The sequence below is a fragment of the Psammomys obesus genome, unplaced genomic scaffold (assembly GCF_907164565.1).
Source record: "Psammomys obesus unplaced genomic scaffold, mPsaObe1.curated_primary_1811, whole genome shotgun sequence".
In the NCBI taxonomy this organism is placed as follows: Eukaryota; Metazoa; Chordata; class Mammalia; order Rodentia; family Muridae; genus Psammomys; species Psammomys obesus.
In genome coordinates, this window is record NW_026587216.1 from 2,412,183 (window position 1) to 2,426,621 (window position 14,439).

General features: G+C 37.9%; 1 protein-coding gene across 3 annotated transcripts in view; it reads right to left on the reverse strand.

The window, feature by feature from the left end:
- Positions 1-9,459: 9,459 nt before the first annotated feature.
- Positions 9,460-14,439, reverse strand: part of Gpbp1 (GC-rich promoter binding protein 1) — a 61,066-nt gene continuing 56,086 nt past the window's right edge. For all 3 annotated transcript variants that reach the window (XM_055603398.1, XM_055603396.1, XM_055603397.1), the window contains one exon: positions 9,460-10,439. In XM_055603398.1, coding sequence (XP_055459373.1) covers positions 10,281-10,439 — 159 coding nt within the window. In that variant the 3' untranslated portion in view covers positions 9,460-10,280. The remainder of the gene's footprint in view (positions 10,440-14,439) is intronic.

Below are 14,439 nucleotides of genomic sequence, written 5' to 3' on the forward strand. Positions count from 1 at the left end.
ACTCATAAGGCATAAAACTGGAAGACATTCTTGTAAACTAAAAATGATAATAAAGATAAATTAAAGGCTGGAGTGATGGCTCAGCCATTAAGGGTACTGACTGTTCTTTCATAGGACCCAGATTAAAATCCAAGCACCCACATGACAGCTCACAACTGTCTGTAACTCCAAGATCTGACACCCTCGCACAGACATATGTGCAAGCAAAACACCAGTGCACATAAAGTGAAAAAAAAAATTGTTTTAAAAAGACAAATTACATAATGAGGAAACATGGATTATATTTTTTTTTCGAGGGTGAGACATTGTCTTGACATGTAGGCCAGCCTCCCTAATAGCTGGGATTATAGACCTGCGCCACCAGGCCCAGCACCCACATGGCAGGTCACAGTTCATCTGTAACTCAGTTCAGGGAATCTCACAGTCCTCTGGCTCTGTGTCCATGGGCATGAATGTGGCCCACATATATGCATGCAGCCAAAACACTCATACATACAAATAAAACGGAAAAAAAATCTAAATATGATGCTGTGAAATGTCTTGTAGGCATGACATGCCAGTTGTCCTTGTGATTTCAAGCACCTATGGTTACCTGTACAAGATCAAACTAGCAAGGTCAATATTTCAGCAGGCAGTGCTAATTGGAGACAGTGGGAGGAAAAGGAGAATACGTGTAGAGGGGGAGGAGAAATGAAGGTGGGAAGCGGATGTGTTGAGGGAATCAAGGGAAGTGAAAGAAAGGAGGTAAGTGTGGGTATGATCAAGATATACCGTATACATTCATAGGCAAAGAATAAATAAAAGGTTACATATATATACATATAAATATATATATATATATGTATGTATATATATAAGTTCCCAGCACAGAGAAGGCAAAGGCAGATGGACCTCAATTTCAGTACCAGCCTAATCTGCATAGTTGTTCCAGGAAGATCTAGGACAACCAAGGCTACCTACAACCCTGGGAAGAGGGAGAGTGAGTGTGAAAGAAAGGGAAGGGGAGGGAAGGAGCAGGTGAGAGGGCTTAGCAGTTAGCACAGGCTTGAAAGCCTATCCTGATCACCAGGACCCATGTTAAGGGAGAGGGAGAGGGTGGACAGCACAAGTCATCCTAAGCCTTTACACAACGCACTGTAACACATGTAACCTCTCTCATTCACTCTCTCTCTCACACACACATACACACATGCCCATGCACACAATGTACATGGCACACACATCTACCATAATAATATTTTTATTCTTTTTATATATATTGGTGTAAGGGTGTCAGATACTCTGAAACTGGAGTTATAGTTGTGAGCTGCTGGCGCTCTTTAGTGCTCAGCCATCTCTCCAGCCCCCATAATAATATTTTTAAAATAAACATTTTTCTCTCCTGACATAAAGTTTCACTATGCAGCCCTGGCTGGTCTCGAATTCAGAGATCCACCTTCTCCTCTGGATTAAAGGTGTTTGCAACCATATCTGAGAAATAATCTTAATGTAAATGTTCTATTGGGCTTTTAAAAACACACAAATACACACAAATGTCTTTGAGACAGTATCTCACTATGTTGCACAGGCTGGTCTTCAACTCCTAGCATAAGTATTCCTTCCACTTAAAACAAGTTAAAGACTTGGTGGAGGCACATGCCTGCAATTTCAGCACTTCAGAGATGCAGGATCAAGGCTGGATCAGCTACACAGGAAGGCTGAGGCCAATCTGGACTGCATAAAACCCTGAAGCAGAAAGTTCAACAGAAGAGCGGCTGTATCATAGACACACTTGACGGAAATCTCTCAGATTTTCCTAGTCACAGAACTGTAATTTTTCCAACCTTTGCTTGCAGTTTCTTTGGTAGATTTCCTTAGTCCAGGGCCACACTGCACTGAACTGGCCATCCCTAAGACAAGCAGTCCTCTTCATAGTCATCCTTTGCTATCATGAGGGATTGGTTTGATGGCACATGAAGATACCAAAATCGAGATCCAAAGGTCTTATATACAATTGTTTAACATCCTCCCAAATATTTTACAGTCTCTACATACTTATACCAATATACCATATAAATTATACCATATAAATTATTGTCGTGTTGTATTATTTACATAATAGTAAGAAGATCGTGTGCATTCCAGATAGTCACTTCTTTTTTCAGATATTTTCAATTCATGGTTGGTTGAATCTCTACATGTAAAGCTTACAAATGGACAAGGCTGAATGTATTGACCATCAGGGTGACCGGTGTAGCATATTCTCAAATTTGTCAAAACCCAAACGTTAACAGGGACAAGGACCTATATTTTCCTGTACCAAAGAATTCCTTCACTCTTTTTGTTAGAAGGACACGAACCCACACATTCACACTAACAAATTTGTGTATTTTGAGGGATAACAAAAAATTTAAATAGAAAATGCAAAAATGTTCTTAGCATTCTAAATGATATACTCTCAAAAGAAGGGCAGTCATTAAGAAGTGAAATAGCAAAGGATTAGGATGAAAGGCCCAAGGCCGCGCGAGAACTCGACAAATGGGACTCAGCCTTAGCCAGAAAACTAACTGCAGTGGTGCAAGTCACCAGCTTTTCCTGAGAAATAAGAAATGAACATATATATTTGTCAAGAAATTTACTGTGAAACTATCTTATCATGAATAGGGTCATTTCAACTTATATCAAAATGAAAGAGGAAGTGGGGATATAATTCATATAGTTTATTGTACGTGTGCAAGAAAATGTGGTGTAGAAGTATCTTATTAATACACAGAAATAGCAACCTAAGCCTAAAGTAGGCTCAAATTTTAATAATAGTCTTTTTAGCCTGTTTTGCAACATTATGCCACTTGAGGGCACCAGAGCTCTGTGCTTTCTGCCAATGTTAAATTTCTTGTTTTGTTTTCAAATTCTGCTGGGCATAGTGACACGTATCTGTAATCCTGACAGCTGGCAGGTGGAAGCAAGAGTTCAAGATCATCCTTGTCTATTTAGCAAGTTTGAGGCCAGCCTAAGCATCACACCACACACACACACACACACACACACACACACACACACACACACAGAGTTCTGTAGAGCTGACATGGCTTCATTGAGCACTGTTAGGAACAAAAAGGGAAGTTTTGTTGTTTTCAAGACAGAATCTCACTATCGTACTCCACCTGTCCTGGAACTCATTGTGCAGACCAGGTTAGCCTCCAACTCAGAGCTCCATGTGCCTCTGCTCCTGAGTGCTAGAATTAAAGATATGCAACATTGTGCCAAAAGCGGGGGGGGGGGGGGGGGGGACGACACGACTGACTATAAGAACATTGTTTAACAGGTGCTGCCTTAGCCAACTTTTTCCTTTTCAATGAATTCCAGGCTAGCCTGAAACTCACTATATAGTCAAGGATAATCACAGACTTTGGGATTTTAAGAGTTTTGCTTCACCTCAAGTGCTGAGACTACAGGCATGTATGTTTTATGGATCAAATCCAGGGCTTCATACAACAAAAGTACATCAACTTGTTTAATAATGTCTGGGTCCATATTCAACCTTTCCTTCAGGAAGTTTTTCACAAGTTAATACGTGCTCTTCTAGATGACTTCAGTTAAAAGTTGCACCTAAGGAGGCAGTTGTGAGTCTTCCTTCCTTACTCATAATGCAGCAGACATAATACGACTTTAAATTAAGGTGCTCACAAATAAATGGAATTCAGTCTAGCATTCCAGTTTTAACATGATGACCCCATGCTGTGTGTAGTTGACCAACCTTTTACTCCCCTTCTTCTGATTGGTTCTCATGTAGCAAGGCTTGGCCTCTATATCCCAAATGCTGGGATTGGAGTGCACCACCACAGCTGTCTCTTGTTTCCGTCTCATTCCTATACCTTTTCTGAACACCATGAATTCTTTTGAACCCAAAAAGCTCTATGTATGCCTCTGCAGACATTTCCTTTGCCTTCAAGTTCCTTCCCCTCTTACATTCTTAGCATTAGTCATTCATTAAGCCACAGGATACTCTAACACGGTAAACTATTTTTTCTGTATCTTGCATTACCTACTTAGCAGAGATCCTGAGAAAGTATTTCCTTGACTATAAAAATGCATACAGCTTCCAGGTGGAACACGTAAACTGTGGTAACTTACCTTCCTATTCTCGGGCCATTTTAATACTCTCCACTACCTTTTCCCTATAAAATGTCTAGCACAGAGAAGTCAAAAAATCACCTTGCACCTGCCCTTAATCCCAGCACTCTAGGGGCAGAGGCAGGCAGATCTCTGTGAGCTCAAGGGCAGCCTGGTCTGCATACAGTTCAGGCTAGCAAGAGCTACATGTTAAGAGCTTGTCTTAAAATAAAATTAAAACTCTTCCTTTTGGAGAATGGGAAGGTCTAAACTGTCCCTGCATTTCACCAGTTTCCCCATTTTCTCAGTAAATCATGTTATACTAGAAGTTTTGCTAATTTAGAATGAAATGTATTTTAGCTTTGGTGAGTACATCATTACAAATGGTTTATGAACAAGAAAAACTGTTTCCTTAAAAGCTTAAGAAAGACTTAAAGAGCACAAGTAATGGTGTAAAGGTTAAAAATCATGCCACTTTAAAGTTTCTAGGGGCCTAAATTTTAAGATTTCTAACCGGAACCAGCAGCCAACTGCCCACAATTAGATACTCTAGTGGAACTGACACACAGCTACTTATTTTCTATAGGTGCTGTGATACAACCGCACCATTTAATACGTTTTAACACATATCACAGAAATACTGAGGGGGGAATTCCAGACTTAAGAAAAAGCTACTAATCACAAATAAAAACATTTTCAGCTCACCATGTTAACTTCGTACAGAAAAACTCAACTTACTCATTAGTGAGTTCCCCCTTCTCTTTAGACATTGCAGAAACTATTAACACGGCAAAAAAGTGCTGATCATAGTGGCACACAGCCTGTAATCTCAACAGTTCAGAGGCTGAAGCAGAAGGATAGCTGTAGGTCTAAAGCTATTCTGAGCTCTGGGTTACTGCTGTGTATGCATGTGTGCATGTGTATGTATGTATGTATGTATGTATGTATGTATTTAAAAATCCTGGCAGCCCGAGGAATGACTAGGAGGTTAAGTACTTGAGCTAGGTTCCCAGCATTCACCACAGAAAGTTCACAATTACCAGTAATTCTATTAAAGGAGATCTGTAAATTTCTTGGCCTCTGTAGACAGCCAAGTTCACATATACAAGTGCATGCATGTACATACAAACACACACAAGAACATAAAACAAGCAGCATATAATGCCTATTGAGAAACAGCACACTAGAATAAAGTTGTTTTGTTTTGTTTTTTTAATTTGAGAATTTTAATTTGACTCTTAAAGAGTCAAGAGCTGGAGGCTGGAAAGATGGCTCAGCAGTTAACAGCAACATCTGCTCTTCCAGAGGTCCTGAGTTCAATTCCCAGCAACCACATGGTGGCTCACATCCACCTATACTGAAATCTGATGTCCTGTCCTGGAATGTAGGATATATATGCAGATAGAGCACTCATACACATAAAATAAATCTTAAAAAAAAAAAAAAAAAAAAAAAAAGGCAAGCACTGACACTCTACAACCTAATTTTCTCAAAACGCCCATGTCAACTAGACCTGGCAAGCTTAAGAGGCCAAAGTATCCATTACATGTGGCTCATTGCCCTTATACCTTTTAGCATTCCAGAAAACCTTCAAAGAAATGAGTTGGCAAGTCAAACCCAACTTACCTTATGACAGAACTTACCTTATTTCCACAAAGCTTGGAGTGGTATGACTAACAGAATAACTTCATTTCCACATATTTTCAAGTATGAAAGCCAAACCTTCCAATTATTTCACAAGAAAATGGTTTACCATTAAAGTTCAAAAATTACACGGTGTCAAAATGGCCAATCTTTTAAAGGCTAAATAAAATCAAACTACCAAGATTACAACTCAGCACAATGCCAAATAAAGCAGAAATGAGTAAATTAAACTTACTGAGAACTCAGATACATTACAACAGTGTCTGTTCATAATTTTAAACAGCCGTGGGCTCAAGTAGAATAACAATGTTTGTAAAACAACAGAGGGCCAGGCACTGGCGGCACACCCCTTTAATCAAGAGGACCACTGTGAGTTTGAGACCAGCCTGATCTACAGAGCTAGTTCCAGGATAGCCAAAGCTCCAGAAAGAAACTGAGTCTGAAACCCCTCCAACCTCTCCAATTGCCCCACCACCACCAAAAAAAAAAAAAAAAAAAAGTTAAGACCTTATGGAATGAATGCTTGCTATGGTTTAGGAGTCCAACAGAGTGCATGAAATGATTCTTCTTATTCTCACAATAAGCCCTTGTAGAATAAAAATTAAAGTCTGGATAGGCTTCTGGATTAAACTCAGGAGTAAAGCTTCAAACTAGGTGGATTTCCAATACTTTGTGTGTGTCCATAACTTAGGAGTTCTAGCAAAAGCCTAAAATCAATAGCCCGGGCTCCAACCATTTAACAAAAAACTAAGTCCCGGGAGGGGTGACAGAGCCATTAACTGTTGTTTTAGGCCGGCCAGTACAATACCACCATGCAGACAGTTCTGAGAACCACTACTAACGGTACCATTCCACACTGCAGAAGTCAGGGCCTGCTGTACAGAACAGAGCAGAGCAGTGTTTACGGACCTAAGGGTTCAGTAACATGAGCCACCCTGTTTCTACATAGTTTCTTTATAGTAGATCGCACAGCTACTGTGTTGACCTACTAAGATCTACAAAGGGGTCTAAGGAGCTCATAGGGTCCTACCCTTCCCTGAATAATTACACACATACCCTAAACTAATGGCTGACAGGTAAGCAAGAGACCTCTTCTTCGAGGTTGTTGCCACTGGCAGGGTGCCACCATGCTTCCACAAACAATAACAAATTCACTGGGTCACAAAAAAACGCAACCAAAACAACAAAACTAAACAGAAACCCCACAAATAAATAAGTAAAACTAGATAAAAGTAGACAGATGTGGTAGGGGTTAGCTGGGAAGGTACTAACAACAGGAGGAGGGATGAATACAGGAGTATGATCAAAATACATTACACTCCTGTACGAAATGTCAATGAAACCAATTATGTATAACATAATCCATCAAAGGTATTAGAAATATTCAATAGATCACATCAAGTAAACATAAAATAAATATAAAACCTATTAAGCTATTAAGCACTTTGAACTATACATTCCCAAATGCTAAGGTTAAAACAGCTCTGCTTGGAACACCACTGCTACAGTTAAATCCTAGTGCTCAGTCTCACCTATGGAAACATACTAAACAAGAAAAAGAACAAACTGGAGCCTCTGCACACTTGGGTCTTTTACAGATTGTGCTATTGTTTGAAAAGCCTTTCAGTTACAATTACAAACTCGGAAAATCCTTCACAGAAGTCAAGCATCCATTCAAATAAACGTGTAAGTATAAACCCAGACATAACTAGATTGGCTTGTGATACCTGTTTTATGTCAAAATTTAAGTTTTAGGTTATGGTTTTCAAACTTTAACTCCCTTTGCTAAACATTTATGAGCACTGTTAGGGTATTACTGAAGCATTCATTTGAAATTTAGAGATATGCCAGATTTGAAAAACAGACTTCCATTAGAATCCCTTTGGGTGTTCTAACTCTCCTCAAAACGTCATAAAAGCGGTCTTAGTATTTAGTCAAAAATTAGTAAACTAAGCTTAAAGACAAACAAGCAATTGAGAAATTGCTTAAAGTGAGATTTGTGATTTCACTTTTAAAATTAGTTTTGGGGTGGGTGTATTTCATATAGAAATTAAAACCGTTCTAAATCTTTATCTTAAATTCAAACAAGATACATTTTTTGAAATGCTATTTTAAACAGATTACAAGGATTTTGCTCATTAATTACAATTTATTATAAAGTGAGTGAGGAGTCAAAGGACTTGAGTTAAATCCAAAGAAACCTGAGGCAGTGTATTTTTGCTCATTACCTTGGTTGTGGTGCTATGCAGAAAACGAGCTTCAAGCATTCAAACTGTGCTCCCCCTAACAACCATGAGCTAATTCTGTTCAGTAATTCCACACTAGATCTACAATTTATCCAAAGTGCATTTGTAGGGTTACTTTTTAATATCCATTCTTTAGACAGCAACTTAAAACTATGCTGACTTTAAGCATCCTTAAGTTGCTTGTATCTCCACCCCCTGGATAACCAATTGTGTTTATGCCATCACCTGATGGCATCACTGCAATGCTGCAATGCACCATACTTATTTAACATGCATTGGTGTTTTGCCTGCACGTATGTGTCTGTGGGAGTGATGAAACCCCTGCAACTGTAGTTAGACTACAGTTGTGAACCGCCATGTGGGTGCTAGGAATTGAACCCAGATCTTCTGGAAGAGCAGTCAGTGCTCTTAGCCACTAAGCCACCTCTCCAGTCCAACAGACCATATTTATAAAACAGTAATTCTATTAAAACATAATAAACATTAGGTAATTATTATCTAGATTGGGGTGAAGGCAAATATCTTCTGAATATAAAGATGCCCCAAAACAAGTTTTCATTATCCTATTATACAAATAATAGGCAATTCAAAGACACTCAACGTGACACTGCCAGCTTTGTCAAACTATTAGTACCATTGTGGCTGATACATTATTTTTCCCATTTAGAATGAATTGTGGCAGATTTCAAAATTTTAAAAAAAATTTTTAAAGCTATATTTAGTATTTTGGTATACTTTGCATCAAAAATTTTGAGGGTAAAAATGTGGGGAATTTCTGATTTAATTTCTCCATTACCCTAGTCTTGGTGGGAAACAAAAGAAAAAAAATAAAACCTAATTTCTGGTGAATGCTAGCACTGATGTGGAAATAGATTTTAAAAAAAACAAAACATTGCAGCCTTCAAAAAAAAAAAAACAAAAAAAAAAAAAAAAAAGAAAGAAACAATACATTCTTAGGAAAAGACCACTCTAGCATAAAACTTTAAACACTTCTGGTGTAAGACTACTCTCTTTATAGTATGAATATCCTGGGGCTAGACTCCCAGCACTACCATCAGGCAGCTAACAACTGCCTATTTGTAACTCCAGCTCCAAGGGATCCGACACCCCTCTGCGCTCCTCATATGCAGACAACATACAAACATATACATAAATAAATAATAAAAGTATTTTAAAAAAGAATATAGTTATATAAACGGAATTGGGATAGAGGAATAAAAGCAACTAAGTAGACAAAGCTTGAAATTGGTAACAATACTCTTAACACAACATCAAAACAAATAATTCTAAATTTTATATGCAAACAAAAACAGTCAACATTCATTCAATAGCTCTGTGAATTTGGTCAAAAAAACCTTACACTTCCTTTTTCTAAACTCAAAGGAATTGCATTTTTAACAAAGTATAAATTTAAAAGTGTATAAACCGTCTTGTACTTAAGAGAACGATACCTTGAACACTACAAAGAACAACAATGTTCTGAAAATCCAGTTTATTTTCCATGTTGTGGACAGATCCAGTCAGTGTGATCAAGTTTTCTGCATGTGTAATAATTTATCAAAATAAGTTTTCCCACAACGCTTCCACTCAGCTCTGAAAATCCTACTCTCACAAGACAGCAAACATCTCTTGACAAGCACCTCCGAAAGCTTGGAAGAGCGCCTGGCAAGTAGGTCTCCTCTCTTGCATTCCCTGCGCTATGAGGGCTAAAGAGCAATTTGTTTTTAAAGGTGACAGTACAAGAGTTGAGTTCAAGAAGTTAATGTGTTTAGTGCATTTTGCTCCAGTTTTAGCCAACATGCTACATTTTCCTTTTTGCTGTTTTGTTTGGTTTTAGGGGCAAGTGGGGTGAAGAGGTGCACAAAGTAGAGTTGAAGATTTCCACTGTTTGAAAAAGATATGACTCTGCAAGCAAAACTGTAAGCTGCCTTTTACCTTAAGACCTGAACATTTTAAGACAGAAGCTTTGCAAAACATTACACAATTTTTTATTATTAAATGAGAAAATCTCATTTGTTACATCGTCACATTGCTAGTCAGAGAAATGCTGCAGTGATGAAGAAAGTCAATGTTGGATCAACCAAAGTCCTCATTTCTACAACATTCATTTACAAAGAAATAATGTTCAACACAGCCCAACACAACATTCTTGGTTTTCTTCATATTGAAGTCCCCCAAAAAATCATCTTCTAATGGGGTAGGTTCACTACATAAATTATAGTTCTTCATTTTTACAATTCACCCCAAACTGCATGAGAGATGTATCACACTAAAATCTCTAAAGCTGTTAGGAAATCTTCACACATCGTCATCATCTGATGTGTCGCTGCTGCTTGTCTCTGTGTCATCATTCTCAATGGTGGGTTTGAAAGTGCTGTTTTTCCAGGGTCCAAACTTGAAGTCACAGATCAGGCCATTTTTCAAAATACCATTTTTTCTCAGACCATTCTTCTGTAACTAAAATGTCAAAAAGAAGTAAATTAATTTTGCCCCAAGAGTTAATACTATAATAGTAATACAATAAAGTTTTCATTGCATCTTACCCTGAAAATTGCAGATACAATTACATAAGACCCACAAAATAAGCTATTTCAATAGTTACAGGTAATTGATCAACTTACTATAACAAAATATTCTCTAACAGAATTAATGTATTCTTAGTTGGTATGGTGGCCTACATCTGTTAATCCCAGCACTTTGACAGGCTAGAAGATCTTAAATTCAAGGTGAACCCTAATATACATAAAATTCCAGGCAAGTTTGGCTACACAGCAAGACCTGGTTACAAAAGGAAACAAAATGGAAAATAAAATCTATTCTTTGAGGGAGAAAAAAAAAATTACCACCTACAGAACTACAAAAAGAGTAGAAAGAGACTGTGGAAGTTGTAGGTTAGATAGGACTCAAAACTGTTACACTGGGTCTTAAACCTTTCCAAACTTTTTCTGTCTTACATAAAAATTATAATAAATATACTTTCAGGTGCCACCAAGGCATATAATCATTAACCATTAAGTTGATCTCTTTATTAACATGACCTATTAACAACAAGGCCAGCAGGTGGTTTTATTCAGCTTTGTAGAATAAGTAAAATGAACTTAACAGAGTCTTATTGCTTAACCAAACAAATTAAGACATAAGAAAAAAGTCTTAATACCCAAAATTAGAAAAATTAAAGATGATGATGATAAAAAGTCAAAAATATCACCTCTCAAATAAGAGACAGTAAAGTAACATAAAACTAATGATAATATACACTATTGACTCAGTCCTCTTGAAATCCTGTCATCCATCTCTAAATGCAAGTTCTCAGAGATCAAATTCAGCTAAATAAGCTAATACTTGGCACTGTCTATAGTCTCTAGGTTTTATAGATGAGGGAGGTTCTTTATGAGAATCTATTCAAGCCCAAAAGCTCTAAATACTGTTAAACACACCGTGTGCATATGCATAGTGGCTTGAGCTTTACGTTTCCCTTTGCATTTAACTCTGGTTTTTTTCATAGCATATTTTCTTCTCTGGAAACTGTTTCTTCTCTAGTCAAAGCTCTAGTCTACTCTTACATCACACTATTTATGAGCCAACATCATCTCATCATGCCACACTCTTAAAAGTTTTGTGAAAAATTCCAACAAAAACAAAATCTAGCCAGGCAGTGGTAGAGCACACCTTTAATCCCAGCACTAAACTGTTAGATAAAAAAAGTAGTACAACTCTGGACATTTAAGTATGTCTGACCACTCAGTACATGTTTGCTACAGTTAGAGTTTAAACAATCCAGAACCATTAAGTTCCAACTCTATTACCAAGTACTAAAAATAAAAATAAAAAAAAAAGAAATCTTAATGATTTTTGGGGTACCTAAATATCAAATGTTTTATGGTAGTTAATATAAATATAAGCATGTCTTTATCATTAGTTCAGGAAATATGGACCTTATGTATGTCACTGGCTTCCAATTCATAGTGTGCACAAATAATACCTTTGTGGCAGTTAGGTATTTTATTATCAATAAGGTTTAGCTAGCTCCTTAGTTATCACATGGTTTTAAAACCTGCAAGAGCTGATTTGGTTCACTTTCCACCAAAGGGTCCTGAGGATCAAACACAAGTTATCATGCTTGGTGGCAACTGCGTATATCTGTCTCATTGGCCCCTGCCCAGATCATTAATTAGGGCAGTCTTCAATAAAGGTTACTGGAGAAACAGTACTTATGACTATTAATCTTTGTCAACTTAATTAAATTAAACACTGACATTCTTCTGGACTGTTTGTAAAAGTGCTTCCAGAGAGGCTTAACTAAAAAGTAACTTAATATCCACATGAGGCTGGACCTTTATTGTACACTCTTATAGACAGAAAATCTAAACACTCAGATCTAAAACGTGAAATATACAGATAAAAAAACTTTGTAATTTTCACAAGGACAAGCAACTAAAAACAAAACAAAGCTGGGCGTGGTGATGCACCCCTTTAATTGCAGCACTAGGAAGGAAGAAACAGGTGTATCTCTGTGAATTAGAGGCCAGCCTGGTCGACAGAGCAAGTCCAGGACAGCCAAAGCCACACAGAAAAACCCTGTCTCCAAAAAATAAACAAACAAAAAAACCTAACACCAGAGTATAAAAAAAAAAAAAAAAATGTTTTCAGGCACTGAGCTACAATCAAAAGCTTGGGTAGAAAGATGGCAGCTCAATGTTTGCCCAGCATGCCAAAGGCCCTGGGCTTGATCCTGTCACCATCAATCCTTCCCGTAAACAACAAGGTAAAAGGCGGGAGAAATATTTGCAAATCAAGTATGTGACAGGAGTTAACGTTTATGACATATAAAAACTCTTACAACTCAATGGCATAATTTGATTTTAAAAAAATTGGCAATGCAGCTGAAGAAAAAGGCTCACAGGTTAAACGTACTGGCTGCCCTTCAGGAGCACAAGGGTTCTATTTATCCACGTGGTGGCTCTCAAACATAAGCAACTACAGTTTTAATGGATTCAATACTTTCTGCCGGCCTCTGCAACCACCAAGCATACACACACAGTGCAAAGACATACCTGCAAACAAAACAGCCAGTTATATTGAACAAAATTAAACCATACACACACACACACATACGGACAAGGATGGAAGGGAGTGGGGGATGTTTCAGTACTATGACACTTGCATAGCAACATGGGTTAGCCCTAGATATGATCTCCAGCACTGGGTGGGAAAAAGAATGAGCTCCCCCCCCAAAAAAAGATTTTGAACAGAAATTTACACCCCAGAGAAGTAACACAAATGGCTAATAGGCCTAAAGATGATCAAACTTTACTAACTGTGATAGAGTGAATGAGAGTACCCAAAGACTCATATGTTTGCAGGTCCCCTGTTGGAGATTGCTCAGAAGCTCTATTTTGATGCTAATTATTGGCTCTCAAGATCTGGTTACACCTATCTATCGTTACTTTGTAAACCTAAAACATCCTGATTGGATGATTAAAGGACTATACCTGGGCAGGGCAGAAAGGGGTAGGTGTGGCTAAGGTTCCCCGGCTTTGAGTACAGGGGAATCACAGGAAACAGAAGAGAGGAAGAAGGAGAATGCCATGATGGGTTGGTGTAAAGAAGGAATTACATGGGCCTAGAGGAAGGACTCCAATACTGGCATGGAAAGGCCCAAATGAAGAATAAATCCAAGTATTTATAGGATTATGGATGTTAGGATGATAGTTAAGGATGATGGCATTGGGTGGAGGCTGGGAGGCAGATGGTGAGGTTATTGAGGCAGCATAGGTAAAATATCTGTCTCAACCAAGATTATAAGGCAATTATAAAATCTAACAGGTGTCTATCTATGTCTTATTATTTGGGACAGAGGATTAGATAATAGCACCATGATAATCTAAGAGCTAATAATAAACATTATATAACTCAACACTTTTTTTATTTGCTACAGCAGTAGCCAGTTGTTGAAATGTTTGGGAGAATCAAGAAGTACAGCATTGTTGGAGTACAGTATGTCACTGGAAACAGGCTTTGAGGTTTCAAAAGCCCATGCCATTCCCAGTTTCTTTATCCACCCACCCTCCTTGCTTCGCTTCCCCTCCCTCCCTCTCCTATTTTAGGATAAAAATGTAAGCTCTGAGTTACTGCTCCTGAGCAACCATACCTGCCATGTTCCCCACCATGCTCTCACCACAGACTCTAAAGCCATGAAACTGTGAAGTCCTAAATAAACTTTCCCTTCCATGAGTACCCTTAGTGCCTTTCTTAGCAATAGAAAACTAAGGCAAAGACTGCTTGTTTATCAAAACCACTGAGTAAAGATTCATAGAAAACAAGTTATCAATGATGATTTAGAGAAACTAGAACTCCTGTACACTGTTAGCAGGAAATGTAAAGTGGTATATTCCATGGGAAAAGAGCATGAGGATCTCTCTAAAACCTCCTTTAAATTATATTTATAAAGGCTTAT